The 27991-nt window shown below is 45.0% G+C and overlaps 1 protein-coding gene across 1 annotated transcript; it reads left to right on the top strand.

Moving 5' to 3' along the window:
• Positions 1–149: 149 nt before the first annotated feature.
• Positions 150–27697, top strand: ALOX5AP (arachidonate 5-lipoxygenase activating protein). Its single transcript, XM_088460155.1, has 5 exons — positions 150–294; positions 15693–15792; positions 25046–25116; positions 25733–25814; positions 27413–27697. The coding sequence occupies exons 1-5, from the start codon at positions 225–227 to the stop codon at positions 27573–27575; spliced, it is 486 nt and encodes a 161-aa protein (XP_088316281.1). The 5' UTR covers positions 150–224; the 3' UTR covers positions 27576–27697.
• The last annotated feature ends 294 nt before the right edge of the window (positions 27698–27991 follow it).

Genomic DNA, 27991 nt, shown 5'->3' with positions numbered 1-27991 from the left:
CCCATCTTATTGCTTCACCTCTTAAAGGCACTGAAGATTACCTCACTTTAGTTCTCTGCATGTGAAAAGATGTTGGCCGGGCTGACAGAACTGACAGAGATATTAGTGTAAGATTAAAAAAAACAGGCAACTTCCCCTTTTCAGAAGCATCATCTAGATTATAGCGTGACACTAGTCCCCTGTCCAGCACTTGCTACTAGACAATTGCTGCTGCCGTCTGAAAAATGGAGCAGGAAATTCTCGGGAATATTGTCCTCTTGGCAATCGTGACATTGATTAGTGTTATCCAGAACGGTAAGAAGACTGTTTGCTTTGGGATTTGGGTAGGGTTCATAGCTGATATCCATAATTGTGACCCCTTGATTATATTTCAGATGGTGTTTAAAAAAAAAAAAAATTCTGATAAAAAAGTAAAATTCCCACTAATTATATTACTCTATCTCGGGGCATAATAAGTGTATTTCAAGGAAAACGAGAGTTTAAGATTATTTTATTGGGTCTTTTAGTACTAAAATACTTTAGTCCTAAATGTTGGTAGTCACCAGAAGGGATGATTTTCTGATACAAAAGGTCCTGGTCACTCCACAACTGGTTCAGTATTTAGCAGTGTTTTAGCAATATACTGATTTTCATTAAAAAAATGTCTTGAATCTTTAGGAACATTTCCCTCAGTAAAAGAACTTGAATTTTGCCCCAGATCTTTTCAGGTCTCATCCCAAGTTTTAGTGGGGATCGTTTTGTGTCTTTGGGGCCCATTTATCAAGGAATGCTTTTGCAATGCGATCAGGGCATGCCAGTAACGCCCCTGATCGCATTGCAAAAAGCGTTCCTATCGGCCGGATGTATTATCCGGGACATGCAGGGACACGGGCACATGTGCAATCACACTGTCAGGGTATTATTTTGCCAAAAAATACCCTGAAAAGTGTGTGTAGAGGATTAGCAGGGACAGAGCTTTCTCACAAGCTCTGTCCCTGCATGTGATGTATTCAAATATCACATTCTGATATTGGGCGAATTAATCACATCTAATCCGCATCTGAGATGCTGATTGTGATGAATAGTCCCCTACATGTCTGAACCGAACAGTTTATTTACCCGGCAGCCGGCAGCGCACTGAGGGTCTGATTCAGGCCCACTTGCGAGTGCTATGCGCTCGCGAGCGGGTCGATGTTTGCCCACTGCGCATGCGCACGCCGGAGCCGGCTCCGACGTGTGCATGCGCGAGACTCGGCTAGCGACGGGCGCTCCGGGTCTCACACCAAAAGGAGGCGGCTGTCGATTTTGATCGACAGCTCGTACCATTTTGGAGGCGGGCAGAGAGGGTGGCTGGCCAAACGGAGGCGTTCCAGACGGAACGCCTGTCGTTTGAGGGCGGCCCCACTGACATCATGAGTGATGTCAGTGGTGAGCTTCCGGCTCGATTAAGAGCCAGAAGCTCACTGGGGCTTGCGGGAACGAGACCCTACCGCAAGGGTCTCGTCGCAAGCCCCGATGGTCGCAATGGTCGAGACCACCGCGACCATCACCTGGTCGCTCGCAATAGCTGTGGGTGGTCACCCACAGCTTATCGAGCGGCCCGGATGCCGCACAAAAAAAAAAAATGCCCTGATTCAGAGCGAGCTCTCTTTCAGAGCGTCCGGCTCTGAATCAGGCCCTGAGTGCAGCCGTAGACTATGTGCACTAGTCTGTGCTAGAGTCTACTGTGCATGACGCGGGCCTCCCTGGACCCTGGGGACTGTGTGCACCACACCCTGCACCCAATATAGATAGAGGGTTTAGCTAAGGCTTGCCTACTCTCTCGATTTGGGAGGGAGCCTCCCGAATGTTGGGTGCCTTTCCCGGCCCCCTGGATTCTCGCTGAATCCCGTCATCGTGGCCCCGCCCCCTGCTTCACAATGCCGTTATTTTCGGCATTGTGAAGAGGGAGCGGGGTCACGATCGCGCGCCCTCGTCCACGCCCCCAATGCGGCATCATTATCCGGCCACGTCCCCCGCTGTGCACAGATATTCAGCTCCCTCCCGGAAGGAGGGAGGGAGCTGTATGTCGGCAAGTATGGTTTAGCTGTAGAGTATGGTTTTGTACAGGTAATGAATAATTGCTGCATATTTTAACAATTGGGGAAAGAACAAGGTACAGGGCCGGATTAAGGTCTGTGGGGGCCCCTGGGCAACAAACTTGTTGGGGCCCCTATATACCACCGTTTCTTGTCACCCTAGGAACATTTCTTTCTATCTATGGGGTCTATTCATCGTAACTAACATTTCTGTGGAGGTAATTAGGTTTAGAACTCGCATGGAGTTTTACCTAATTACCGGAGGAATTCATCATTCCTCCTCTCCATAACTATCTATTTAGAAAAGCTGTCATTTTTGCGATGACAGCTTTTCAGGAAATAGATAGTTTTCCCTCTCTACTCTACCTTACCGCAGCTGTAATCAGTGCTGCGCGTGCGCTGTTACATCCATAAACGTAGAGCATGCGCACCACTGCCTACAGCTGCAGTAACTCTGTGTGCCCCCTCCAACCCCCCTGCCTCTGGCTCCGCCTGCTCTTTGGACACTGGACCTGATTCAGACCCGTTCGCTAGCAAGCGGCCGCTCGTTGCAGACGACGTTCGCTAATGCACGCATGTGTAGTTCGCAGTGCGCGTGCGCAAACTAGTACAAGCGATCGGATTTTGCTTGCTCGCCCTGCAAAGACAGCCCAGTGGAATGAGTGACAGTAGAGGCCATTTGTAGGTGGTAACAGGGGCAGGGCAGTAGTAACGGGGGAGTGTAGTTGCGGACGCAGGCGTGCCAGAGTGTTTTCACTGTTTTAACAGGCAGCGTCATAGTACACGTCACCTGGTTGAATTATACACTGAAGTGCTCGCAGTGCTTGCGGTAGGGTACAGTCAACCACAAGTGCTGCGGTCAGATCCGATGGAATCTGATGTTCCGATGGTTGTATATACTTCCTGGAGATGACTTACGCTAATGGGCGGCTAGAAACAGGGCGACTATAAACACAAAGTGATCGCTCGCCAAGACATAGTGGGCGTGCTTATGCCTTGCCGAGCGAGCGGCTGCCTTGACGTCACTTAGCAAAATTTTAAAACGCTGGGAGCGAGCTTCCGCATCTAGCGAACAAGTCTGAATCAGGTCCACTGTGTTCTCCAGGCAGAACACAGCAAAGTTTAGAAAGAAAAAAAAAAGTGTTTTTTTTCTAAACTTTACTGTGTTCTGCGTGGAGAACACGTGTCAGAACAGCCACCGGAGCCAGAGGAGAGACCAGGGAGTGGAGGAGGGAGCGGTGGAGGACCTGCCCACGCTGACACAGGTAAGTGTCACCTAGGCTACTATACGCCACTTCACAGTGGCGTATAGTAACTCCATCAAATTCCAAAAATACATAATTTTCGGAATTTGATGAATAGCCTAATTTCCATATCCCCATACTAATGTACTAATGTATGGGGAGTGTGGAAATTAACACAGGCGGACTTAACCAGGAGATATCAGTGATATCTCTTATGTTAAGTGTCTTCATGAATACAAAAAAAACTGTAATTAACGAAAATGTCCTTAAAAACATTATTTTAGTGTTGATGAATAGGCCCCTATGCACCTTAATGCCCCCAGTAGTAATGCCCCTCTTGCACTCTTGCAATGCCCACTGTAGTAGTGCCCTTTATGCAATGTCCCCAGTAGCAGTGCACCCTGTAATGGTCCCCCCAGTAGTGGGACCCCTATGCAGTGCCCCCAGTAGTGCCCCTTATATAGTGCCCCCAGTAGTAGTCCCCCCTATGCAGTGCCCCCAGTAGTGGTCCCCCCTATGCAGTGCCCCCAGTAGTGGTCCCCCCCTATACAGTGCCCCCAGTAGAGGTCTCCCCTATGCAGTGCCCCTTATATAGTGCCCCCAGTAGTAGTCCCCCCTATGCAGTGCCCCCAGCAGTGGTCCCCCCTATACAGTGCCCCCAGTAGTGACCCTTATATAGTGCCCCCAGTAGTGGTTGTCCCCCTTATGCAGTGCCCCTTATATAGTGCCCCCAGTAGTGCCTCCCTATGCAGTGCCAGTGCCCCCAGTAGTGGCCCCCCTATGCAGTGCAAGTGCCCCCAGTAATGGCCCCCCTGTGAAGTCCAGTGCCCCCCCATGCAGTGACCCCAGTAGTGCTCCCCCATTGCAGTGCCAGTGCCTTCTTACATATATACAAAAATAAAAAAAATCACAAGTTACCTGAATCCCCGCTCCTACCGTGACTGCTGCTATCCGGTCCTCCGGCCGGCTCTGTGGGAGAGATGTCATGAGGAGAGACGTCATGACATCTCTCCCATCATCCACTGCGGGAGCTGTAAGGCGGAGCTCATGAGTGAGCTCCAGTCCGGCTCCCTCTGTGGGTGCAGCAGCCAATGAGTGTCTGTGTGACGCTCATTGGCTGCCAAAACAAACACACTGTCTCCGGGTGACGGCGGCAGTGTGTTTGTAGTAACAATAATAAGATCCATGGGTAAGAGAACAATAATAAGATCCATGGGTAAGAGAACAATAATAAGATCCATGGGTAAGAGAACAATAATAAGCTCCATGGGTAAGAGAACAATAATAAGATCCATGGGTAAGAGAACAATAATAAGATCCATGGGAAAGAGAACAATAATAAGCTCCATGGGTAAGAGAACAATAATAAGATCCATGGGTAAGAGAACAATAATAAGATCTATGGGTAAGAGAACAATAATAAGATCCATGGGTAAGAGAACAATAATAAGATTCATGGGTAAGAGAACAATAATAAGATCCATGGGTAAGAGAACAATAATAAAATCCATGGGTAAGAGAACAATAATAAGATCCTTGGGTAAGAGAACAATAATAAGATCCATGGGTAAGAGAACAATAATAAGCTCCATGGGTAAGAGAACAATAATAAGATCCATGGGTAAGAGAACAATAATAAGATCATGGGTAAGAGAACAATAATAAGATCCATGGGTAAGAGAACAATAATAAGATCCATGGGTAAGAGAACAATAATAAGATCATGGGTAAAGGAACAATAATAAGATCATGGGTAAGAGAACAATAATAAGATCCATGGGTAAGAGAACAATAATAAGATCCATGGGTAAGAGAACAATAATAAGATCCATGGGTAAGAGAACAATAATAAGATCCATGGGTAAGAGAACAATAATAAGCTCCATGGGTAAGAGAACAATAATAAGCTCCATGGGTAAGAGAACAATAATAAGCTCCATGGGTAAGAGAACAATAATAAGCTCCATGGGTAAGAGAACAATAATAAGCTCCATGGGTAAGAGAACAATAATAAGATCCATGGGTAAGAGAACAATAATAAGATCCATGGGTAAGAGAACAATAATAAGATCCATGGGTAAGAGAACAATAATAAGATCCATGGGTAAGAGAACAATAATAAGATCCATGGGTAAGAGAACAATAATAAGCTCCATGGGTAAGAGAACAATAATAAGATCCATGGGTAAGAGAACAATAATAAGATCCATGGGTAAGACAACAATAATAAAATCTATGGGTAAGAGAACAATAATAAGATCCATGGGTAAGAGAACAATAATAAGATCCATGGGTAAAAGAACAATAATAAGATCCATGGGTAAGAGAACAATAATAAGATCCATGGGTAAGAGAACAATAATAAGCTCCATGGGTAAGAGAACAATAATAAGCTCCATGGGTAAGAGAACAATAATAAGATCCATGGGTAAGAGAACAATAATAAGATCCATGGGTAAGAGAACAATAATAAGATCATGGGTAAGAGAACAATAATAAGATCCATGGGTAAGAGAACAATAATAAGATCCATGGGTAAGAGAACAATAATAAGATCCATAGGTAAGAGAACAATAATAAGATCCATGGGTAAGAGACCAATAATAAGATCATGGGTAAGAGAACAATAATAAGATCCATGGGTAAGAGAACAATAAGATCCATGGGTACGAGAACAATAATAAGATCCATGGGTACGAGAACAATAATAAGATCCATGGGTAAGAGAACAATAATAAGATCATGGGTAAAGAACAATAATAAGATCCATGGGTAAGAGAACAATAATAAGATCCATGGGTAAGAGAACAATAATAAGATCCATGGGTAAGAGAACAATAATAAGATCCATGGGTAAGAGAACAATAATAAGATCATGGGTAAGAGAACAATAATAAGATCCATGGGTAAGAGAACAATAATAAGATCCATGGGTAAGAGAACAATAATAAGATCCATGGGTAAGAGACCAATAATAAGATCATGGGTTAGAGAACAATAATAAGATCCATGGGTAAGAGAACAATAATAAGATCCATGGGTAAGAGAACAATAATAAGATCCATGGGTAAGAGAACAATAATAAGCTCCATGGGTAAGAGAACAATAATAAGATCCATGTGTAAGAGAACAATAATAAGATCCATGGGTAAGAGAACAATAATAAGATCCATGGGTAAGAGAACAATAATAAGATCATGGGTAAAGAACAATAATAAGATCCATGGGTAAGAGAACAATAATAAGATCCATGGGTAAGAGAACAATAATAAGATCCATGGGTAAGAGAACAATAATAAGATCCATAGGTAAGAGAACAATAATAAGCTCCATGGGTAAGAGAACAATAATAAGCTCCATGGGTAAGAGAACAATAATAAGATTCATGGGTAAGAGAACAATAATAAGATCCATGGGTAAGAGAACAATAATAAGATCCATGGGTAAGAGACCAATAATAAGATCATGGGTAAGAGAACAATAATAAGATCCATGGGTAAGAGAACAATAATAAGATCCATGGGTAAGAGAACAATAATAAGATCCATGGGTAAGAGAACAATAATAAGATCCATGGGTAAGAGAACAATATAAAGCTCCATGGGTAAGAGAACAATAATAAGATCCATGGGTAAGAGAACAATAATAAGATCCATAGGTAAGAGAACAATAATAAGATCATGGGTAAAGAACAATAATAAGATCCATGGGTAAGAGAACAATAATAAGATCCATGTGTAAGAGAACAATAATAAGATCCATAGGTAAGAGAACAATAATAAGATCCATGGGTAAGAGAACAATAATAAGATCATGGGTAAGAGAACAATAATAAGATCCATGTGTAAGAGAACAATAATAAGATCCATGGGTAAGAGAACAATAATAAGATGCATGGGTAAGAGAACAATAATAAGATCCATGGGTAAGAGAACAATAATAAGATCATGGGTAAAGAACAATAATAAGATCCATGGGTAAGAGAACAATAATAAGATCCATGGGTAAGAGAACAATAATAAGATCCATAGGTAAGAGAACAATAATAAGATCCATGGGTAAGAGAACAATAATAAGATCCATAGGTAAGAGAACAATAATAAGATCATGGGTAAAGAACAATAATAAGATCCATGGGTAAGAGAACAATAATAAGATCCATGTGTAAGAGAACAATAATAAGATCCATAGGTAAGAGAACAATAATAAGATCCATGGGTAAGAGAACAATAATAAGATCATGGGTAAGAGAACAATAATAAGATCCATGTGTAAGAGAACAATAATAAGATCCATGGGTAAGAGAACAATAATAAGATGCATGGGTAGGAGAACAATAATAAGATCCATGGGTAAGAGAACAATAATAAGATCATGGGTAAAGAACAATAATAAGATCCATGGGTAAGAGAACAATAATAAGATCCATGGGTAAGAGAACAATAATAAGATCCATAGGTAAGAGAACAATAATAAGATCCATGGGTAAGAGAACAATAATAAGATCATGGGTAAGAGAACAATAATAAGATCCATAGGTAAGAGAACAATAATAAGATCCATGGGTAAGAGAACAATAATAAGATCCATAGGTAAGAGAACAATAATAAGCTCCATGGGTAAGAGAACAATAATAAGATCCATGGGTAAGAGAACAATAATAAGATCCATGGGTAAGAGAACAATAATAAGCTCAATGGGGCCCACACTGCACGCCCTGGACCCACAGGCAGTCGTACTTACCTCCGCCGACTCCCAGAAGTGCTGCTCTGCAGCGCCGGATCGGCGCTGCAGAGCAGCAAACATTCTCTGGGAAAATGGCGGCGGCCATTTTCCCAGTGATCTCCGCATGCGCAGAAAATATGTCCCCGGGTAAGTAGGCGCGGACGCCATTTTCCCGGACACCAGAAGCCAGAATCTACAGCGCTCAGTGCCGCTCTGAGCCGCCGACAGAGAGGAGGGGGCCCAAACGGAGGCTGCACACGTGCCCCCTCCTCTCTTAAAACGCCCCTGCTCAGCTCTCAGTAATAAAGTACTTAGATGAAGGCAATTTTCTGCCCCTGACCATTCTCCTCGTATAGCATTGAGAAAAATCTTCCTATCATAGTGGAGACCAGGGCTGCCATCAGAAATTGTGGAGCCCGGTACTGACATGGGATATGGGGCAGAGGTGGGCGGTTGGTCTAGGGGGGCAGGGCAGCTATGGCAGGCTGGCTGGCTGGACAAGGGCACGGAGCAGGGAAGGCTGGCTGGACTAGGGGGAGGAGGCAGGGAAGGTTGGCTAGACTGGGGGGGTGCAGGGAGGGCTGGCTGGACTGGGGGTAGCGGGGAATGCAGGCTGGCTGGACTAGGAGGGAGCAGGGAAGGCTAGCTGGACTGGGGGTGGCAGGGAAGACGGGCTGGATTGGGAGAGGGACAGTGCAGGGAAGGCGGGCTGAATTGGGAGAGGGACAGTGCAGGGAAGGCGGGCTGGATTGGGAGAGGGACAGTGCAGGGAAGACGGGCTGGACTGGGAGAGGGACAGTGCAGGGAAGGCGGGCTGGACTAGAGGGGGGGCACAGGGCAGGGTCAGCATACCTGGTTTCTTATGCCAGCTGCATTTCCGGAAAGAGAGGGGGGGCCGGGTGGCAGCGGTGTGGAATGCAATGGGCGCAGCCAGGGAGACAAAACAGCATTGGAGGCATTTGAAATATGGCGGTCGGTCCTGATTGACTGCCGTTCCGCGAGCTGCGATTGGCTCGGGACCGGCTCCATATTTCAAATGCTGTCGTCACTGATGCTCTGTCTTCTCCCTGGCTGCAAGCCTGCCACCTGGGCCCCCTCACTCTCCGGGCCCGGGACTGGAGTCCCGGCAGTCCCCCCCTGGTGGAGATACATTTAATGTTATCGGTAAAATCAGAGGAAGGTTTAACACAGGCCTGTAATTTGGAATTGCCAGTTATTCCAAATTGTAATTCTCCCTTATGACATGGGAGGACAGGTAAATCATGCCTGACTAGCAGGGACAGGTTTGTAAGAAGTTTGAGGGGAGCTTGTGAGTTTCTGCATAGCAGAGGAACAAGGCAGAAAGTCAAAGAGGACGAGATCGTTGGTCCTGATTCAGATTTGGGAATAGAGTAAGATAGAGCAAGAACAGTAACTGTGCACCTAGACAAACCATGTTGCAATGCAAGGGGTGCAAAAAAGCATATATATATTTGCATTCAGGGTTAATACTTGGTGATTTTGCATGTAGCCCACAAATACTGGACAGCTTTAATGTTAGATTGCAATTTAGATGTCAGTTTGGAAACCCCCCTCCCAAATCTAAATCTCTCTGCACATTTAAATCTGCCCCACCTGCAGTGCAGCATGGTTTTACCAAGCTGCACTGGGCCTGATTCAGAGACGGACGATATTGCGATCGCAGCTGTTATTTTATATGTGGAACCCTTGTGGCGCCATATAAAGGATAATAATAATAATAATAATATGCAACGCAGCAGCGTAAATATGCTAAGGTCTGCAAAGATCACCCGTGCATAAAGACGCCCACTGCTGCCTTCTTACCTGCGTGCGACGATGCATACCTGCATAAATATTGGTACCATCGACGCACATCGGCGGCCACCTTACCCTTGTGCAGTCTGACCTGCTGCAGCCTTGGGAACTCTTGTGACATGAAGAGCTGCGTATGCACTTGCACTGGCAAATTTATGCACGCCCCTGTGATGGCATTTAAACGGACAGATACGCCTACATTTTTCTGCCACCCCCATCACCCCTCCCAAACACTGACAACCTGTCAGTCACTTTGTGATGGGATACTCTGTGCATCCGTAATCGCCATGTGATAGCTGCACACGCGCAGTGCGGCTTATGCACATGCGCGATGGCAAGAATCCTGGTACCGGCAACCCGACCACCGGCACCCTGAAGGTAAGTAGTGGGGTTACGGGGTGGGTTAGGCACTAGGGCGATGGTTAAGGTTATGCACTAGGGGGGGAGGGATAGGATGCGGGGAGGGGGAGGTTAGGTTTAGGCACTAGGGGGGAGGTTAGGTTTAGGCACCAGGGAGGGAGGGTTTGGGATAGGGAGACCAGGGGCGTCGAGAGGGGGGGGGGGGCACAAATTACCCGGGCCCGGGCTTGCTGGAGGGGCCCGGCGGGGGCCCGGGTTCGGTACCGCTCCCCCCCCCTCTTTCATCACAGCAGCCCAGCACACTTTGCTGTGTGCTGGGCTGCACTGGAAGACTGCTCGCGGCTGTTATGAAGCAGCCACAGCAGTCTCCTATGCCTGTGGGGGGAGCGATTAGGCCATGCCCCCTTTATCCAGGCCCGCAGCGGCTTTCAGCAGGCCTGAGGGAGAGGAGAAAGGTTAGGATACCTACCGACAGGTCGGGATGCTGGCGTCAGGATTTTGACCGTTGGGATCCTGACTGCTGGCATTCCGTACCTAACCCTGCCATGAATTAGAAATCAATCTAATGGCAAGTTGATACCGACTTGTATTATCTTTAACCATTTGTCTATGGCAAGCTCTCTAGCTCTGAAAGTACGATACCCTTGCAGAAAGGCCTTCATTTGTAAGTAATTGTAGTTAAATGCTTGTCCCACAATAAAGTAGCCCTGCATTTTGAAGGAAGTGAGAAAGTGTATCTAAGAAGCAGACAGATTATCCATCCTTTTTTTGCCTAGAACATGACATATAGCAGAGGCACTGGCATCACTAGGGGGAAGCGGAGGGTGCGGGCCGCACCGGGTGAAACCATCCAAGGGGGTGACACCAAAATAGCAGAACTGTTCTGCTATTTTGGTGTCACCCCGTCAGATGGTGTCACCGAGAAGCTAGAATGCGGAGAGAGGCAGAGGAGAAACTGTGGGCTGCCCCAGCAGCTGCAGGAGCACTGGGTAAGCCTACTGTGAGCCGAGAACGGGAGCGGTAACGCCCCCCAAGATCAGCACACATAAGGGGGCATGGCTTCGCGGAGCGATGTCACAGCTCCATCTGCTAAGCCACGCCCCCATTTCGCATGCATGCGTGAAGACCTTACGACCAGCCAGGTGCCGCACCAGGTGTCACCCGGGCAGGGCCGGTGCAAGGCTTACGGGCACCCTAGGCAACAATTCATCAACCGCCCCTGCTCCCTCCAATTCATACTATGCCACACATCAGTCTCCCCAGTTAAATAACATGCCACACATCAGTGTCACAAATTCATAATATACTATATAGAATATAACACACAGCAGGGCACCAAAATCATAATGTACCTTATGGACTCAGTGGCGCCCTCCAATGGCCAGCGCCCTTAGGTGGCTGCCTAAGGTTGCCTAATGGTAGCACTGGCCCTGCACCCAGGTAAGTGATGCCTCTGAGCAGAGGACCTGCTGCGACTGTAATTTTAATTACATTTTTCTCAGAGTCTTATCTGTGAAATCAGCAGTTTTTTTACCCAATAATACATTAAGAACTGTGTAAATATCTGACAGAATAGAGTTGGCACATCGGGCAGGCCTATGACACTCCTGAGCACCATATAATACTATTTTATAATTGTAGACCTAAATGCCTGTTTGGAAATTTTAAACCCCTGGTCAGAAGGCTCATGCGCAACCCAGCACATGGAGTATAGGTTAGGCAGAGGTGTTCTGGCAGCTAGAGCTAAGCTTGCCATCTGGTTTTAGGATTCCCATTCAGTGGTGTAGGAATTATCAGGAAGGAATAGTGTTAGTGAGATGGGCTAGCAGTCACAATGGGTTGGGTACGGGATCCTGGTGGTCCGGATGCCAATGTTCAGAATAGCAACAGCGACATCCCGACAGTCAGAATCCTGACAGAATTTTGTAAGTATAATAAGTATAACCTTAACCCCTAACCCTCCCACTTACCCACCTCCCCCCCAGCCTAACCCTAAACCCCCCCCCCACCCTGCCGACTAGCCCTAACCCTCCTTCCCCTAGTGCCTAACCGTAACCCTTCCCCTAGTGCCTAACCGTAACCCTGAACTCTAAACCTAACCCTAATACTGACCGCCAACATACCGACCTCCATGATGCCGACTACATCCCGTCACATCGGCCCTGATTCAGAGCCGGACGCTCTGACAGAGCACTCGCTTTTAATCAGGGCCGTCCTTCCTGATTTTAGAGCGACCTCCTGGCCGCTCGCATAGCTGTGGGTGACCACCCAGAGCTATAGCCAGCGGCCAAAAAGATGGTCGCGATGGTCAAGACCATCGTGAACATCGGGCTTGCGACGAGACCCTTGTGGTAGGGTCTCGTCTGCCGCAAGCCCAGGAGTGCTTTTGGCTCTATCAGAGCCAAAAGCACTCCCACTGACATCACTGTGTCAGTGGGGCCAGCTGACACAGTGATGTGGCCGTCTGGCCAGCCACGCCCCCGGCACGCCCACCAAAGGGGGCGTGCTGTCACTCACCATCGACAGCACGCCCCCTTTGTAGCGAGACCCATAGCGACGGTTTGCCTGTCGCTATCCGGGTTCTCGCGCATGCGTACGACGGAGCCGGGTCCGTTGTGTGCATGCGCACTGGCCCAAAATCGACCCGCTTGCGAACTGTCAGTGCTCGCGAGCGGGTCTGAATCAGGCCCATCATCCCTTATTCAGAGAATGTGTTTCCAACTGTTTTCGCCTATTTCACGCAATATCATGCAGCTTTGTGTCTGTGGCTGAGCTGGCATCCCTGTGAGGATTTATTGATTTATTTTTAGTGGGAACACCTGTCTAGAACATGCGTCTGCCTCAGAAAATGGTTCATTATAATCAGAATCTATTTGTACCTCAGAGTCTGAGGGATTATTTTTCATTTATTTACCGTCACCCCTCCACTGCCTTTACTTCTGGCTAGCAGGGTTCCTGGAATGGCATCCTGCAGTCAGTATTGCTGCGACAGTGCCGTCCATAGCATCCTTTGGATGCTACAGACATACATCCTGCCATGTGTACAGCTGCATGGAGCATCTTCGAGATACTCCGTGCACAGCTGCACTTCCAGGTGCTGGCATCCCCACCACCGTCATGCGCAAAGGATATGGGGATGGCACAGGGCGCCGTAAAGCCCTTGTTATGGCATTTCAAGCACCAATATATCTCTTGACATTTCTCCAAAAAACACTTAACTGGGGCAAGAGACACATTAAGGTGTGTGGGGGTCCCAGGGTAACTAACTTGTGGGGTTCCAACCAATAAAATTGTCAGTATGATATGCTGGCAATGTTTTTGAAAAGTATAATGTGTACATATTCCAACTACTGTAGAGCCCCCAGTATAATGTGTACATATTCCCAGCACTGTAGTGCCCCAGGTTCACAATATACCACATAGAAACCCCGGTTCACATATGCCACAGTCCTCTCAATCCCAATGATGTAGCTATGTGTGCCACCACCCACCTCCCCCATGTGGGGGCCCCTGGCTGTGCGCCCCAGCTGCCCTATTGTTAATCCAGTAATGCTGGGGACACTCCCAGTGATGGTGCCAAAAAGGAACATTGAGGGCTGGCTCTAGACCAAGTGGAGGCCAGGGCGTGAATTCCTTTTGGTGTCTTGGTGCCCCCCACCGCACTGACTTGTTCATAGCCTTACACACACACACATACACTGCCCCATAGCCTCACACACCCTACCCCATAGCCTCACACACACATACTGTACATTGCCCTGCCTGCATAGCCTCACACACACACATTGCCCCATAGCCTCACACACACACACTGCTCACTAGCTTCACACACACACACTGCTGACATAGCCTCACACACACATGCTACTCCCATAGCCTCACACACACTCACTACCCCCATAGCCTCACAGACACTAACTGCACGTACAGGGCACACTTAGCACCCCCCATTGCAGGGCACACTTAGAGCCACAATCACTGCCCCCCACCTCTCTTACTATGCACACTAAGCACCCATCCTCCCTTACTGGGCACACTTAACTCCCCCCTCCTTACTGGGCACATTTAAGACTCCCCCTTACTGGGCACACTTAACACACACACACTTCTCTGTTACTGGGCACACTTAACACCTCCCCTCTCCTTACTGGGCACACTTAACACTCCCCCTTAGTTGGAACATTTTGCACACTTTACAGACCCTCCCCCTGGTTGCATGTATACAACCACCATGAGGGGGAACTGACTTTATAATGGTAGGGTGGGTACTTCTTTGCATGGATGCCCAGGAGCACCAAGCTCCTTGGATTCTGTCCTCCGTGTCCAGTCACCACCACTCCAACGAGTCCCGCTGTGTGAGCCCTGTGTCTGTGGCTGAGCTGGCATCCCTGTGAGGATTTATTGATTTATTTTTAGTGGAACACCTGATTGGAATGTGTCTGTCTCAGAAAATGGTTTATTATGATTAGAATCCATTTTTACCTCAGAGTCTAAGGGATTATTATTAATTTATTTACCGTCACCGCCCAACTGCCCATGCAGCACCACGACTCCAACGAGTCCTGCTGTGCGCCGCTGCCTGTGACCCTGACCCAGATTTTGCCCAGCACCTGTTATCAAGAAGGTTCTTCTGGGAGGCGAAGGGGATCTCTAGCGGCAACCATTCATCAGTAGGGATGGCCATTGGCGGACAGTCCATCGATGGCCACCATAGATGGTTCCATCAGTGATTACCATCAATGGTACAAAACCATCTATGGTAAACCATCAATGGTTTGCACCACTCGATGGCCACTCCTGCTGGCATGCATGGTAGCCTGCAGGCCAATCAGAACAGGGTGCGGGGCTTAGCAGGCTGCCAGGCGGTGAGGCTAAGCTCTGTGCCACTGGGGAGTGGGGGAGCCATTGGGTTCTAGTCTGCCATCGATGGCAGAGAACCATTGGATCTCTGCCATCAATGGCAAACCCATCGCCCATTGGTAGTTAACCATTAATGATTGTTAATTATCAATGAAAGATGGCCAATCCTATTCATCAGGTGGCTTAGGGAACAGGGCTGCAGTCTTCAGTGTACAGCACTCTCGGCGATGGCTCTGTTAGCCTGTGCCTTCAGCCAACCCTGCCTGCTAGCCAGATGCAGGGACCCCTAGTTACGGCCCTGGTTGTAACCGCCCCATGTCTAGGTGTAAGATATGTCATATGCACAATCCTCATCTAGAAGGGGCTTCAATACAGTTCCCAACATAATCAAAGCATTTTCAATAATTTCACTAATACTTTATAGATTCATTTATTAGCCTACCATTTGACAGCTGTATTTTGATATATTTTGTATATATAGTTACACAACTAGATTCCCCCATGTTCAACTTCTTAAACATCATCATTTGTTATGGAAACAGCAATTAGTTTTTCAGTAGCCATCTATATCTATTTCTGCAATATTATGTATGCACCTGGTATATTATTGTCTGCTCTGTTCATGTTTTAGTATCATTTGCGTTTAAAGTGGAACATGAATCAAAGAACCACCATGCAAAGAGCTTCCAGAGGATCGGCTCGCCTAGCTTCGAGAAAGTATACACAGCAAAGTGAGTTTATGTGACTTCTAAGTAATGTCATGTTACATTGTTTAGTCATTTCATATATTGTAAATTGCTGTAGTATTGAAAGAGTTCACTGCATACAGCACAAAATGGGTTTAGAATTTGTGTTTTCTTTCTATTGTTTTATCATTTTATTTTTTTTACAGCTAATTCTATTTTTAAAACAAAAGGTGATAAATAGAAGAACTGTACGTTCAAATCATCATTTATACAGCTGCAAATATATTTTGAATAACTTTTTTGTTTGAGTCAATGACAAAATATTTTGTACTCAGGGGCCTATTCATTAAACGTAAAAATTCAATGGAGATAATTAGCTTTAGAACTCTCATGGAGTTCTAGCTAATTATAGGTGGAATTCATCATTCCACCTCTCCATAAGTATCTATTCCGAAAAGCTGTCATTTTTGAGATGACAGCTTTTCGGGAAATAGATACTTTTCCCTGCCTACACTACCTTATCGCATCTGGAAACAGTGCTGCGCATGCGCTGTTACATCTGTAAAACCAGCGCATGCGCAGCACTGCCTACAGATGCGTTAAGTTTGTGTACCCCCCCCCGATAATTTTCAGAATTTGATGAATACCACAATTTCCACATCCCCATACTAATGTATGGGGAGTGTGGAAATTAACGCAGGGGAACTTAGCAAGGAGATATCTGTGATATCTCCTGTGTTAAGTCTGTTCATGAATACCAAAATAACGTTATTTAAGGAAAATGTCCTTAAAAACGTTATTTTAGTGTTGATGAGTAGGCCCCTCAATCTGCCCAAAATTTGCAAATCATAATGTGAATCAAACTGCCAGATAATTACTCACCTTTACCTGTATGTATCCGGTCTCTGTGACTGGTTCAGACCCACAGGCAAATGCCATCGCAGCTGCAATATCTCAAGGATTGCAATTGCGAAAATATGCTAATGACTCATTTGCCGTTCAGTGCTTACAGAAGCCCAGTGACAGCATCTCACATGCGCCGCTCATGCACAAAACCGGTAACACAGATCCAGCGGCCATCAGCCTTCTGAGAAAGTCTAACATCCTGCAGCGAGCAAGGACGCACTGGTCGATTTATGGAAGCTCAGAAAACAGTGTTTAAATGGTCAGGCACCCTTGTGTTTTACTAACCTCCCCCTGTTACCTCCTCAAACACTGACTACCTGTCAATCACTCTGCCAGTGAATCCTCTGTGCGAGCGTAATCGCAGAACAATCACTGTGTGTGCACAGTGCAACTTTCACGCTGGCGCAATGGCTAACAATCGCTCAAACTACGTAAATATCGGCATTGCGTGCAAATCTGACTTAGGCCTTAGGGCTATACCTACCCATGCTGATCTTCAGTTCCCTACCATGTCCTCCTCCCCAGGGGCGTTTCTAGAGAGGAGGGGGCCCGTGTGCAGTCTCCGACATGGGCCCCCTCCTCTGTCTGGCGGCAGCCAGCGCCGGAGTTATAGACTCTGGGCACTAGAGTGCGCCCAGAGTCTATAGAGGTTGCGCTGGTCACCGGGAAAATGGCGGCGGTGGCCATTTTCCCTGTACTGCGGACGTGCGAAAGGACGGGAAAATGGCCGCGGTGGCCATTTTCCAGTTGTTTTTACAGTGCCGGACCCCCGACGTGGGACTCCGGAGAGGTAAGTAATTCTATGGGTGCAGGGTGTGCGGTGCGGGGCCCCCCTGGACCCAGGGGCCCGTGTTCCCCGCACACCCTGCACCCATTATAGATAATCCCCTGCTCCTCCCTTTAGACAGCTCGTACTGAACAGTAGTAATTTATGAAAGGAAATTAGGGGAGAACAATACTCTTCTTCATGCAAGTTATTGGTATACTGACTTTTTTGTTTAACTGATAAGTGTAAAAGGAACCATATGTTAATAACAGAACATGATTTGGGAAGATCATTCCTAGCCACAGCACCTGTTCTCCAAACCTATTCAAATTTATAACACTTCCAACACACTTTTGTATTATACATCTACAGAATTATAATCTTGGGCCTGCTCAACCACAAAAGTCAAAAGCAGCTGTCCCCTTCACACTGTGGGCCTGATTCAGATCCGGTCGCTAAGCTGCGGTCGCTCGCTGCCAAAAGGGGCCGGGTATGCAAATCCCGCGATCGCACTGTCTGGTTTAAGAACGCCCTCTATGGCTTAGAGAGCAACAGAAGTGAGTGCACGCCGGTATAAAGACGCCCACTTTTCATTCTTAACACACGTCGTCTCCAAGAAGTGTTTGAATAATCGGTAACATCGAGAGCCATCGGAGCAGCTCGCAGCCCTTGAGGTAGACCCTATCCCACCGCAAGTACAGCGATCAGTTCAGGCAAAGAAAACAACCAAGTGACGTGTTCAATGACGCTACTTTGCTAAACCCATTAAACTCCGTTTTGACGCTCAGACACGCCAGCATTCGCACCACCACTCCCCCGTTCACAAGCACCTTCCCCTGTTACCACCCACAAATGGCACTATCTGTCACACAAAGTAGCGCTCAGTCTGTGTACAACGAGTGCACGATTCCCGATCGCAGTGACTAGCTTGCGCGCGCACTGCGATGCATACGCATGCGCAGATGTGCGATTATCGGCCTTAGCGAGCGAGCACAGCTTAGCGACCGGGTCTGAATCAAACCCCGTTTGTGCAGCCATTTTGTGACCTTAATCAATATTTAGAAGAATGCAATATCATAAATATTGCTCAGACCTCCTGATTATTGGTTATGCAGTGCCTCAGTGATGTCACTGATTCCTGATTCTATGGTAGCACATTCTAATAAATGATGAAGCACTCTGTATGCACAGAATAGAGGGCCTGATTCAGAGCCGGATGCTATTTGCGCTCGCTCGTTCAGAAAAAGGGGCCGGATATTTAAATAGAGCGCTCGCTCTTTGCGGTCTGTTGACGCCTCTATGTCTGAACGAGCGAACAAAACATGCGCTCGCTATTTTTTAAAAAACACTCCCTGGCCGCTCGCATCCTACGTCATCTCCGCTATTTATTAGATTAATCGAGTACATCGAAAGGCGTATGAACTGCTCGCAGTGCTTGTGGTAGGACTTTCCTACCACAATCATGCGAGCAGTTCAGGCTAAAAGACAACCAAGTGACATGGTCGATGACGCTGCTTTGTTAATTATGCACACCCTTAAAACGCCCGTTTTGACCGTTTGGTACGCCTGCATTCGGATCTCCACTCCCCGTTTTCAAGCACCTTCCCCTGTTAACCACCCACAAACGCCTCATTCTCTCACTCAAATTAGCAGGCATTCGCTAATTTCCGACCGCAATGACTGGTTCGCGTATGCATATTACAACCCATACGCATGCGCAGTTGTGCGAACATCGCTCGGAGCAAACGAGCGCCCGCTTACGAGCGGCTCTGAATCAGGCCCAGAATGCCTTGGTTTTACACCGGAGTACCTAGATGGCCAGCATACTTGCTGACTTTTAATTTCTCATCTCCGAGGGAATCCTGGAGAGGAAATGCAGATGACCAGTCGAAGGGTGGGATGTACTAAGCATCGGTACATCCTGCCTCTCATCGGATAGATACCATGGTATGTACTTAGAAATGCAACTTAAATCGCAAAGGACAGCTCGCCGATAAGAAATGTCCTTTGCGATGCCCTCGGATAGAGGGATTTGCTGGTGTAACTCCTAGAAGTCCCACTGGCGTCCTCCTCGCATGCGCAGAAGGACGCCAGTGCAAAGGGGGGAGATGGGAGGGATCTGATTGGATCCCTCTCAGGGGGTGTCCCAATAAGTAGCCCATAAGCTTCTATTGGGTTATACCACCTAAAGATGGCGTTACCCACAGGGACAAAGCACCGGAATGCATCGCATTACGTTGCTAAGTACATATGGGAAATGCGGTAAACCCCCTGAAAACTGCATTTTCAGGGATTTTATCGCATTTTTCACTTTAGTACATCCCGCCATGGGGGCAGGGACGGACTCTTCATGTCTTTAGGCCCCGCCCCTGTCATGAGAAATAATATTCTTGTAGAATCGCGCCATATTGTCCCCGCCCGCTGGGGACTACATTAATGATTTGGGAGTCAACCGACCTTTTGGGAGAGAAGGTAATTATATGATGGCCAGCTGTGAGCACTTTAAGGCAGAGCCGGATTTAGACCTCAGGTGGCCCTAGGCAAGTTACCGGTTTGGGGCTCCCCTCCCTCAAACAATCCATAGCACTATATTGTCCCTAATACCTTAACCCAAAACCCCTAAACTAACACTAACCCCTAACCCCTAACGCTACACCAACCCTAATACCCTATACCTTATACCCAAACCCCAAAACTAACACTGACCCAAACTGCTACATCAACCCTAATACCCTATTCCTAATACCTTAACCCACACCGCTATACCAATCCTAATACCCTACACCTTATACCCAAACATCAAAACTAACCCTAACCCCTAACCCAAACTGCTACACCAATCCTAATACCCTATCCCTAATACCCAAACCCCTAAACTATCCCTACTACACTAACCCTAACATTTTCCCTCTTAGTACATACAATACAAAGTATTGTGTGTTACTGTACCCAGCTTAGTGCAACGATGGTGATGAGTCATCACCAGACAATGGTGCCGTCCGTCCACCACCAAATTTTTTATTTTTTGTAAAGTACACTATAGGATTTATTATATTTTATGATAGGTGGGGAGTGGACAGGAATGCCTTATAGTATAAGTATATTTTACAAGTAACATAAAAAAATACCATCATCCTGAATTAATGTACTAATAATACCATGATCATCATAATGTATATCACAATATACTTGTAATATAAGGCAGCCCTGTCCACCCCCCCAGACCCCACCTACCATAAAAAAAAATTCCTACATAATTCAATCTATATTACAGAGTAATTGAGAATATCACAATATATTACAATTATACTAAAGTATTCTTTGCAAAATCCATGGTACTGGATTCTTGGGGCAAAGGGGCCCATCCACGTGCCCCTTGGGACCCACTAGGCCCTAGGTGAGCACCTAGGTTGCCTTGTGGTAAATTCGGCCCTGCGTTAAGGTGCACGTAAGTGGTATAGACAGGGCTGGTGCAAGGTTTCCGGGTGCCCTAGGCAACATTTCATCAACCTCCCCTGCTCCCTCCAATTCATAATATGCCGTGCATCAGTCTCCCCAGTGAAATAACATGCCACACAGCAGTGTCTCATATTCATCATATACTATATAGAATATTACACACAGCAGAGCACCAAAATCATAATGTACCTAATAACACTGCCGCAAATTCATAATATGCCACTCAGCTGTGCCACAAATTCAGCTATGATTTTTTTTTTTGTGGACTCAGCGGCGCCCTCCAGTTGTTGGTGCCCCTAGGTGGCTGCCTATGGTTGCCTAATGGTAGCACCGGCCCTGGGTATAGAAGATGTATTGGAAATTCGCCAAGGCAGCCTTGATGTTTTACCGTAGGAAGTAGTATCCACCCTTCGTAAACATATAAGAATAGAAAAGCAAAAGTTTCACCTCCTGGGTGCCTTTAACTACACAAAAAGTCAAATAATAATATACTACACAAAAAGTCAAATTATCTTATCCTTAAGCAGTAATTTTCTCTTTATTTGTTTCAATCTTCTGGTTTAACATTGTGATAAAAACTCCATACATTAAGACATATGGAGATAAAGGGCAGAGCCGTAACTAGACTTTTTGGTGCCCTGTGCCAGAGAGAGCATTGGCGCCCCCCCATTTTTCAAATAGTGACATATCGCACCCAAAAAAGGGTCATAGCCTCATGGGGAAGGGCCAGGGAAGAGATAGTGGAGGCCAGGAGATGCTGGGGATGAAATAAGAGGAAGCTACAAGTGAGAATGATAATAAACAGAAAATTGACAGGTCTGAACAGTGCCCCTTGTCCTGCTGTGCCCTTCGACATAGAAACAGGGTCAAATCGACTCAACTATGCACGAAAACATAGGAACTGGGGTGCAGAAAATTGGCAGCAGGTGTTCTGGACTGATGAGTCAAAATATGAAATATTTGGCTGTAACAGAAGGCAGTTTGTTATCCGATGGGCTGGAGAGCGGTACAATAATTGTCTGCAGGCAACAGTGAAGCATGGTGGAGGTTCCTTGCAAGTTTGGTACTGCATTTCAGCAATTGGAGTAGGGGATTTGGTCAGGATTAATGGTGTCCTCAATGCTGAGAAATACAGGCAGGTACTTATCCATCATACAATACCATCAGGGTGGCATCTGATTGTCTCCAGATGTATTCTGCAGCAGGACAATTACCCCAAACATAAACATACAGCCAATGTCATTAAGAACTATCTTCAGCGTAAAGAAGAACAAGGAGTCCTGGAAGTGGTTATATGGCCCCCACAGAGCCCTGATCTCAACATCATCAAGTCTGTCTGGGATTACATGAAGAGACAGAAGGATTTGAGCAAGCCTACATCCACAGAAGATCTGTGGTTAGTTCTGCAAGATGTATGGAATAACCTCTCTGCCGAGTTCCTTCAAAAACTGTGTGCAAGTGTACCTAGAAGAATTGATGCTGTTTTGAAGGCAAAGGGTGATCACACCAAATATTGATTTGATTTAGATTTCTCTTCAGTTCATTCACTTTGCATTTTGTTAACTGATAAATATAAACTATTAACACTTCTATTTTTTATAGGATTCTTACTTTGCAGAATTTTCTCCATACCTGCCTAAAACTTTTGCACAGTACTGTACATTAGAAAAATTTAGTTACGTTAAATTTCCCTTTCTACCTATGCTATATACATATATATGTATACACAGCGTATAAAGAAAGTGGTGCAGCACTCCAGGCGTCTTAGAAATGAAGAACTCTTATGCAGCATATGTGAAAAAGGCAACGTTTCAATGCCGTTTATTGTGGCATTTTCGTCAGGCTAAAGACAAACAATTACATCTTACCTTAAATAACCCCGTGAAGTGAACGCCGGAAACGGGACCACACGCCCGTTCAATCGGCGCACAAAGGATGACGTCATCAACAGATGCGTCATCAAAGTGCTACCATCACCATAGATACAAAAAAACAAAAATAAACCAACACAACAAAAAATATGGGTAATAGGAACAAAGCGCATGTATATAGATAGAATAGATGATCATATCAGGGACATAAAGCCATGGAACAATATTATATATGGCCAATAATTATAAAGTAAACAACAATATAAAAAGCGATTGCAATATAAAGATCAATTAGATTAATAATAACTAACACAAAGATAATAGGTGCAAAAAATTATAGAAAATTACTGAGTCCTAATTGCTCATTAAGTCCCTTGGGAACAAGAGTACCCAGGCGAAAGATCCAGCGAGTTTCTAGTTGAAGCAGCTTAAGTGACCTATTACCGCCGCGGACAGATAATGGAACCTGGTCAATCATCCTATATTTCAAAGTGGTAAGGGGGTGATGAGCCTGGCAGAAATGACGTGCAACAGGCTGGTCGCTATTGCCACTGAGGAGAGATGCTCTGATGGATGACCTGTGAGCTGCCATACGTTCTTTGAACATACGTTCTGTTTTCCCAATATATGACAGCCCACAGGGACAAAGCAGTTGATAGATAACAAATTTAGAACAACAAGTCAATCGCTGGCGTATAAATAATGTACGTCCCGAATGGGGATGTTGAAAAGTGTCACCCGGAATCATGTATTGACAGGTGGTACAAGTGCATTTAATGCATCCTTTCTTTGACGTTAGAAAAGTTGTTTTGTTAATAGGTATGCGTGTAATATCAGATTTAACTAATATATCACGAAGATTCCTACCTCTAGTATAGCAGGGCATCAAAGTTGAATCACTTAATCCCAAATCAGGATCGGTTTTTATAATCGGCCATAGGTTCTTGGATATACTATTAATTCCTGAACTAGCAGGATTAAATTGACATACCCAAGGGATCCTGGATGCATTGCCTGTCTTACGATTATATTGCAATAAAGTATTGCGATCTAATTGTAATACTTTTTGTTTAGTTTGTTCCAAAAAACTAGAATGATATCCTCTTTGCTTAAATTTTTCTATCATGGTATCCATTTGTCTTTCTGCTACAATAGGATCAGATGTAATTCTCTTAATCCTTAGTAGTTGGGAATAGGGAAGGCCACGTTTTAATGGTTTAGGATGAAAGCTACTATATTGCAATAAGTTGTTCCTGTCAGTGGGTTTAGAGTACAATGCTGTGTTAATTCTACCCTCAGTTAGTGAAATTTCAACATCCAGGAAGTTAATTGAAACATTACTCATGGTATACGTTAATTTGCAATATAGTAGCTTTTGGGAAAACAGAACGTATGTTCAAAGAACGTATGGCAGCTCACAGGTCATCCATCAGAGCATCTCTCCTCAGTGGCAATAGCGACCAGCCTGTTGCACGTCATTTCTGCCAGGCTCATCACCCCCTTACCACTTTGAAATATAGGATGATTGACCAGGTTCCATTATCTGTCCGCGGCGGTAATAGGTCACTTAAGCTGCTTCAACTAGAAACTCGCTGGATCTTTCGCCTGGGTACTCTTGTTCCCAAGGGACTTAATGAGCAATTAGGACTCAGTAATTTTCTATAATTTTTTGCACCTATTATCTTTGTGTTAGTTATTATTAATCTAATTGATCTTTATATTGCAATCGCTTTTTATATTGTTGTTTACTTTATAATTATTGGCCATATATAATATTGTTCCATGGCTTTATGTCCCTGATATGATCATCTATTCTATCTATATACATGCGCTTTGTTCCTATTACCCATATTTTTTGTTGTGTTGGTTTATTTTTGTTTTTTTGTATCTATGGTGATGGTAGCACTTTGATGACGCATCTGTTGATGACGTCATCCTTTGTGCGCCGATTGAACGGGCGTGTGGTCCCGTTTCCGGCGTTCACTTCACGGGGTTATTTAAGGTAAGATGTAATTGTTTGTCTTTAGCCTGACGAAAATGCCACAATAAACGGCATTGAAACGTTGCCTTTTTCACATATGCTGCATAAGAGTTCTTCATTTCTAAGACGCCTGGAGTGCTGCACCACTTTCTTTATACGCTGTGTATCTTACCTTGTGCGGGCACCCGACGCTGCTGTATGTCATAAGGGAGAGCCGGACCTTCCGCTGTATATATATGTATACATATATATGGGAGGTCACAATTGTATATATCTCCAATGGCCAAACATGTGCTTTTTTTGTGTGTTTTTCAGCCAAAACTGCATTGATGCATATCCTACATTCCTGGCTGTGCTTTGGTGTGCTGGAATATTCTGTAGCCAAGGTAATGCTGTACAAGAAATGCTGTAGCTATATACCCCAGTGTCAAATGTAAGAGTTTTTTAAACCCCCTAGTCTGTTTTACTAATATAAGTACAATCTAGTTTGTATAATTGGTTAGATGCACTGTCTTAATCTCCCCATTTAGTACCTAACCCTAACCACCCCCGAAACCTAACCTTAACCTCCCCCTAGTACCTACCACTAACTTCCCTCCCTGTAGCATAACCCTAACTTCCCATAACCCCTTACCTTAATCTCCCCCTAGTGCCTAACCCTAACCCTCCCATCCTGTAGCCTAACCCAAATGTCACATTTGGAAATTCTAAAAATGTCGACATGTTGCCTGATGATATTTTAACTGTCGACATCATAACTGTTGACATTGTGGTGTTTTCATTGTTGCTGTCAACCTAGTGACTACATCCTCTACACTCCGCACTAACCCTCATCATTCTATATATTCTGCATCAGTTACAGAGGAATTGCACCCTGCCTTCCTGTATATTCTACTTGTTGTGTCCTTGCTTTATCCAACAGTCTCTGGCAGCAAATTCTACCTACCCAAGTGATTAAAACTTGTGCCAAACTGAACATTGTATTTCTGTATTGTAATTTAGCACCTGCAGCCTTCGCTGGCCTCATGTATTTATTTGTCCGCCAGAAGTACTTTGTCGGTTACCTGGGAGAGAAGACACAGAGGTATCTTCGTATTTTACTGTGACTGCTTCACTCTTTCAGTATTTTTAAATGTTAATAAATCTTATTCTGTTACAACTTTAAAGACATTGGGTGGTATATTTACTGAAGTGAGAGTTTTTAGAAGTGGGGATGTTGCCTATAGCAACCAATCAGATTCTACTTAACATATATTTAGAAGATAATAGCTAGAATCTGATAGGTTGCTATGGGCAACATCTCCACTTCTAAAAACGCTCATTTTAGTAAATATACCCCTGGTTGTGAGGATACAGAATTAATTTGATCACTCAAGTAGACACTTGGCAAGTATAGATACAATGCAGTTTAACAGGTACACTTCAATAATAGTGAAGTCTCAACGGCATAACAGGCACAATCAGGAGTCGCCAGGTGGGCACAGAGTCCGGAAAGTGGCAGGGCACAGAATGACAGTACTCTGACCAAAGCATCAGGCCTCTTTCTTTTTCTATACCTCATTCAAAACACCTGTGGGAACTGACAGCCCCCTATCAGTGGAAGCAACCTGTTTGGAGTGGCCATAGATCTCCGGCCACTTCCAGCATATGGTTAGGGTTATTTTGACATCTTGTTTAATTGTGATATGAGCTACTGGAGAATGGGTACCAGACGGGGTAACCTTTATTGTTAATGTATGATACCTGGTTTCCTAGCATCGGGCTAATAATTAGATAATACTCTTGTCTTGTTGTAATGTTCCTCATTTTGGGTCTGATTTAAAGTTGGAATGTAAAGCATACGTGCACTTGTGGCACCCTAGAAACGGACTCTGGGAGTGCAATTTACATCAGTTGGGTTGATGTACTGTAATACTGGGTTGATGTACTGTAATACTGGGTTGATGTACTGTACTTCCACTGTCCACTACAGATTACTAAAAAAAAAACAATACCTAAAAAAGACACATTTATTAAAGCTTTTAAAAAAGAAAAGTGAAGGTGTTGCCCATAGCAACCAGATTCTAGAATTCTATAATTTCTCTATTACATGCTAGAAAATGATAGAAAGAATCTGATTGGTTGCTGTGGTCTAGACCACCACTTGTCTGTTTTAGAAGCTTTATCTACCCCATAGGGATCATGTCATAAGAGGTCACAGTTTATCAGCTTATTTGATATGGTGGCAAAGTAAGCATGTGCAACTGTTAGCACCAACCAGAATAAGAATAATAAAACTGTCTTATCGCTGTAAGCCTCTGGCGCTACCAAGTCGGAAGTTGGCTTCGGGTAATGGGGTTTTCCCTGGGAAAACTGTCCATAACTGCTATATGGAGAGGGGGTGTTCATGTTATACGAGGAACAATTGTACAAACATGGACAACTTACTTGTATACAGGTACTTACTATACCATGAGTAAATTAATGCAGACTCCACCCTCTTTGCTTTTATTTCATCCATTTTATGATGATCATTTCATATCATTTCAATATCAAACCTCAGTGCACAACTTTTGTTTGATGAAAACTCCACGATATTGTTTTCCTCAATAAAATGTAAAACAATAATTTAGTTGAATGTATATAGTCCCCTGCTATATGGTCATTTTAACTTATTTGTTTTTTATCGTTATTTTGCTTTAGCACTCCCGGCTACGTTTTCGGAAAGCGCATTATATTTTTCCTGTTTGCCATGAGCCTGGCTGGGATCCTGAACCATTACATTGTGGTCTTCTTTGGAAGTGATATGGAGAAATACATAAAGACAGTCAGTGGCACCTTCACTCCGTTACTGCTTATACCATAAATGTAATGTCAGTAACAGATACCGCAACATCTGTATATCAATTCTTTCTTATGTATATCTAATAAGGTTCCTAGTGTCAAAAACATTTTACATGTTATCATTTGTTTTACATAATTAAATAAACTTTGACTGTTGTACATGTCTGGTTAGAATTTATCCTTAATTACTGCATGTCACAGACCGTTAAGGCTTATTAGGAAGTTTGATAAATGTAGTACTTAGCATGACTAAATAGGAACACTTCAGCCAAACCTTTGCTCGAGACAGGGCTGTAACTAGGAGTGTGCGAGCAGTGCCACCGCACAGAGCCCTGTAGACGAAACCGCCGTTCACCGATAGCCCCTGCATCTGGCTACCAGGGTGCCTGGAAAGGCACGTTGCAGCCAGAATCTCTGCAGCAGTGCTGTCTGGTGTGT

This window comes from Taudactylus pleione, unplaced genomic scaffold, assembly GCF_031769625.1.
Source record: "Taudactylus pleione unplaced genomic scaffold, aTauple2 ptg000043l, whole genome shotgun sequence".
NCBI lineage: Eukaryota > Metazoa > Chordata > Amphibia > Anura > Myobatrachidae > Taudactylus > Taudactylus pleione.
Note: the sequence above shows the minus strand (reverse complement) of the source record. Positions and strands in the feature narration are given on the sequence as shown.

Bases quoted from the DNA above. Each gene is read 5' to 3' on its own strand.
- ALOX5AP (XM_088460155.1), top strand. From the start codon at position 225: ATGGAGCAGGAAATTCTCGGGAATATTGTCCTCTTGGCAATCGTGACA. The intron at 15,793-25,045 runs GTGAGTTTATGT...TGTGTTTTTCAG, and splicing joins GAGAAAGTATACACAGCAAA to CCAAAACTGCATTGATGCAT. The intron at 25,815-27,412 runs GTATCTTCGTAT...ATTTTGCTTTAG, and splicing joins CTGGGAGAGAAGACACAGAG to CACTCCCGGCTACGTTTTCG.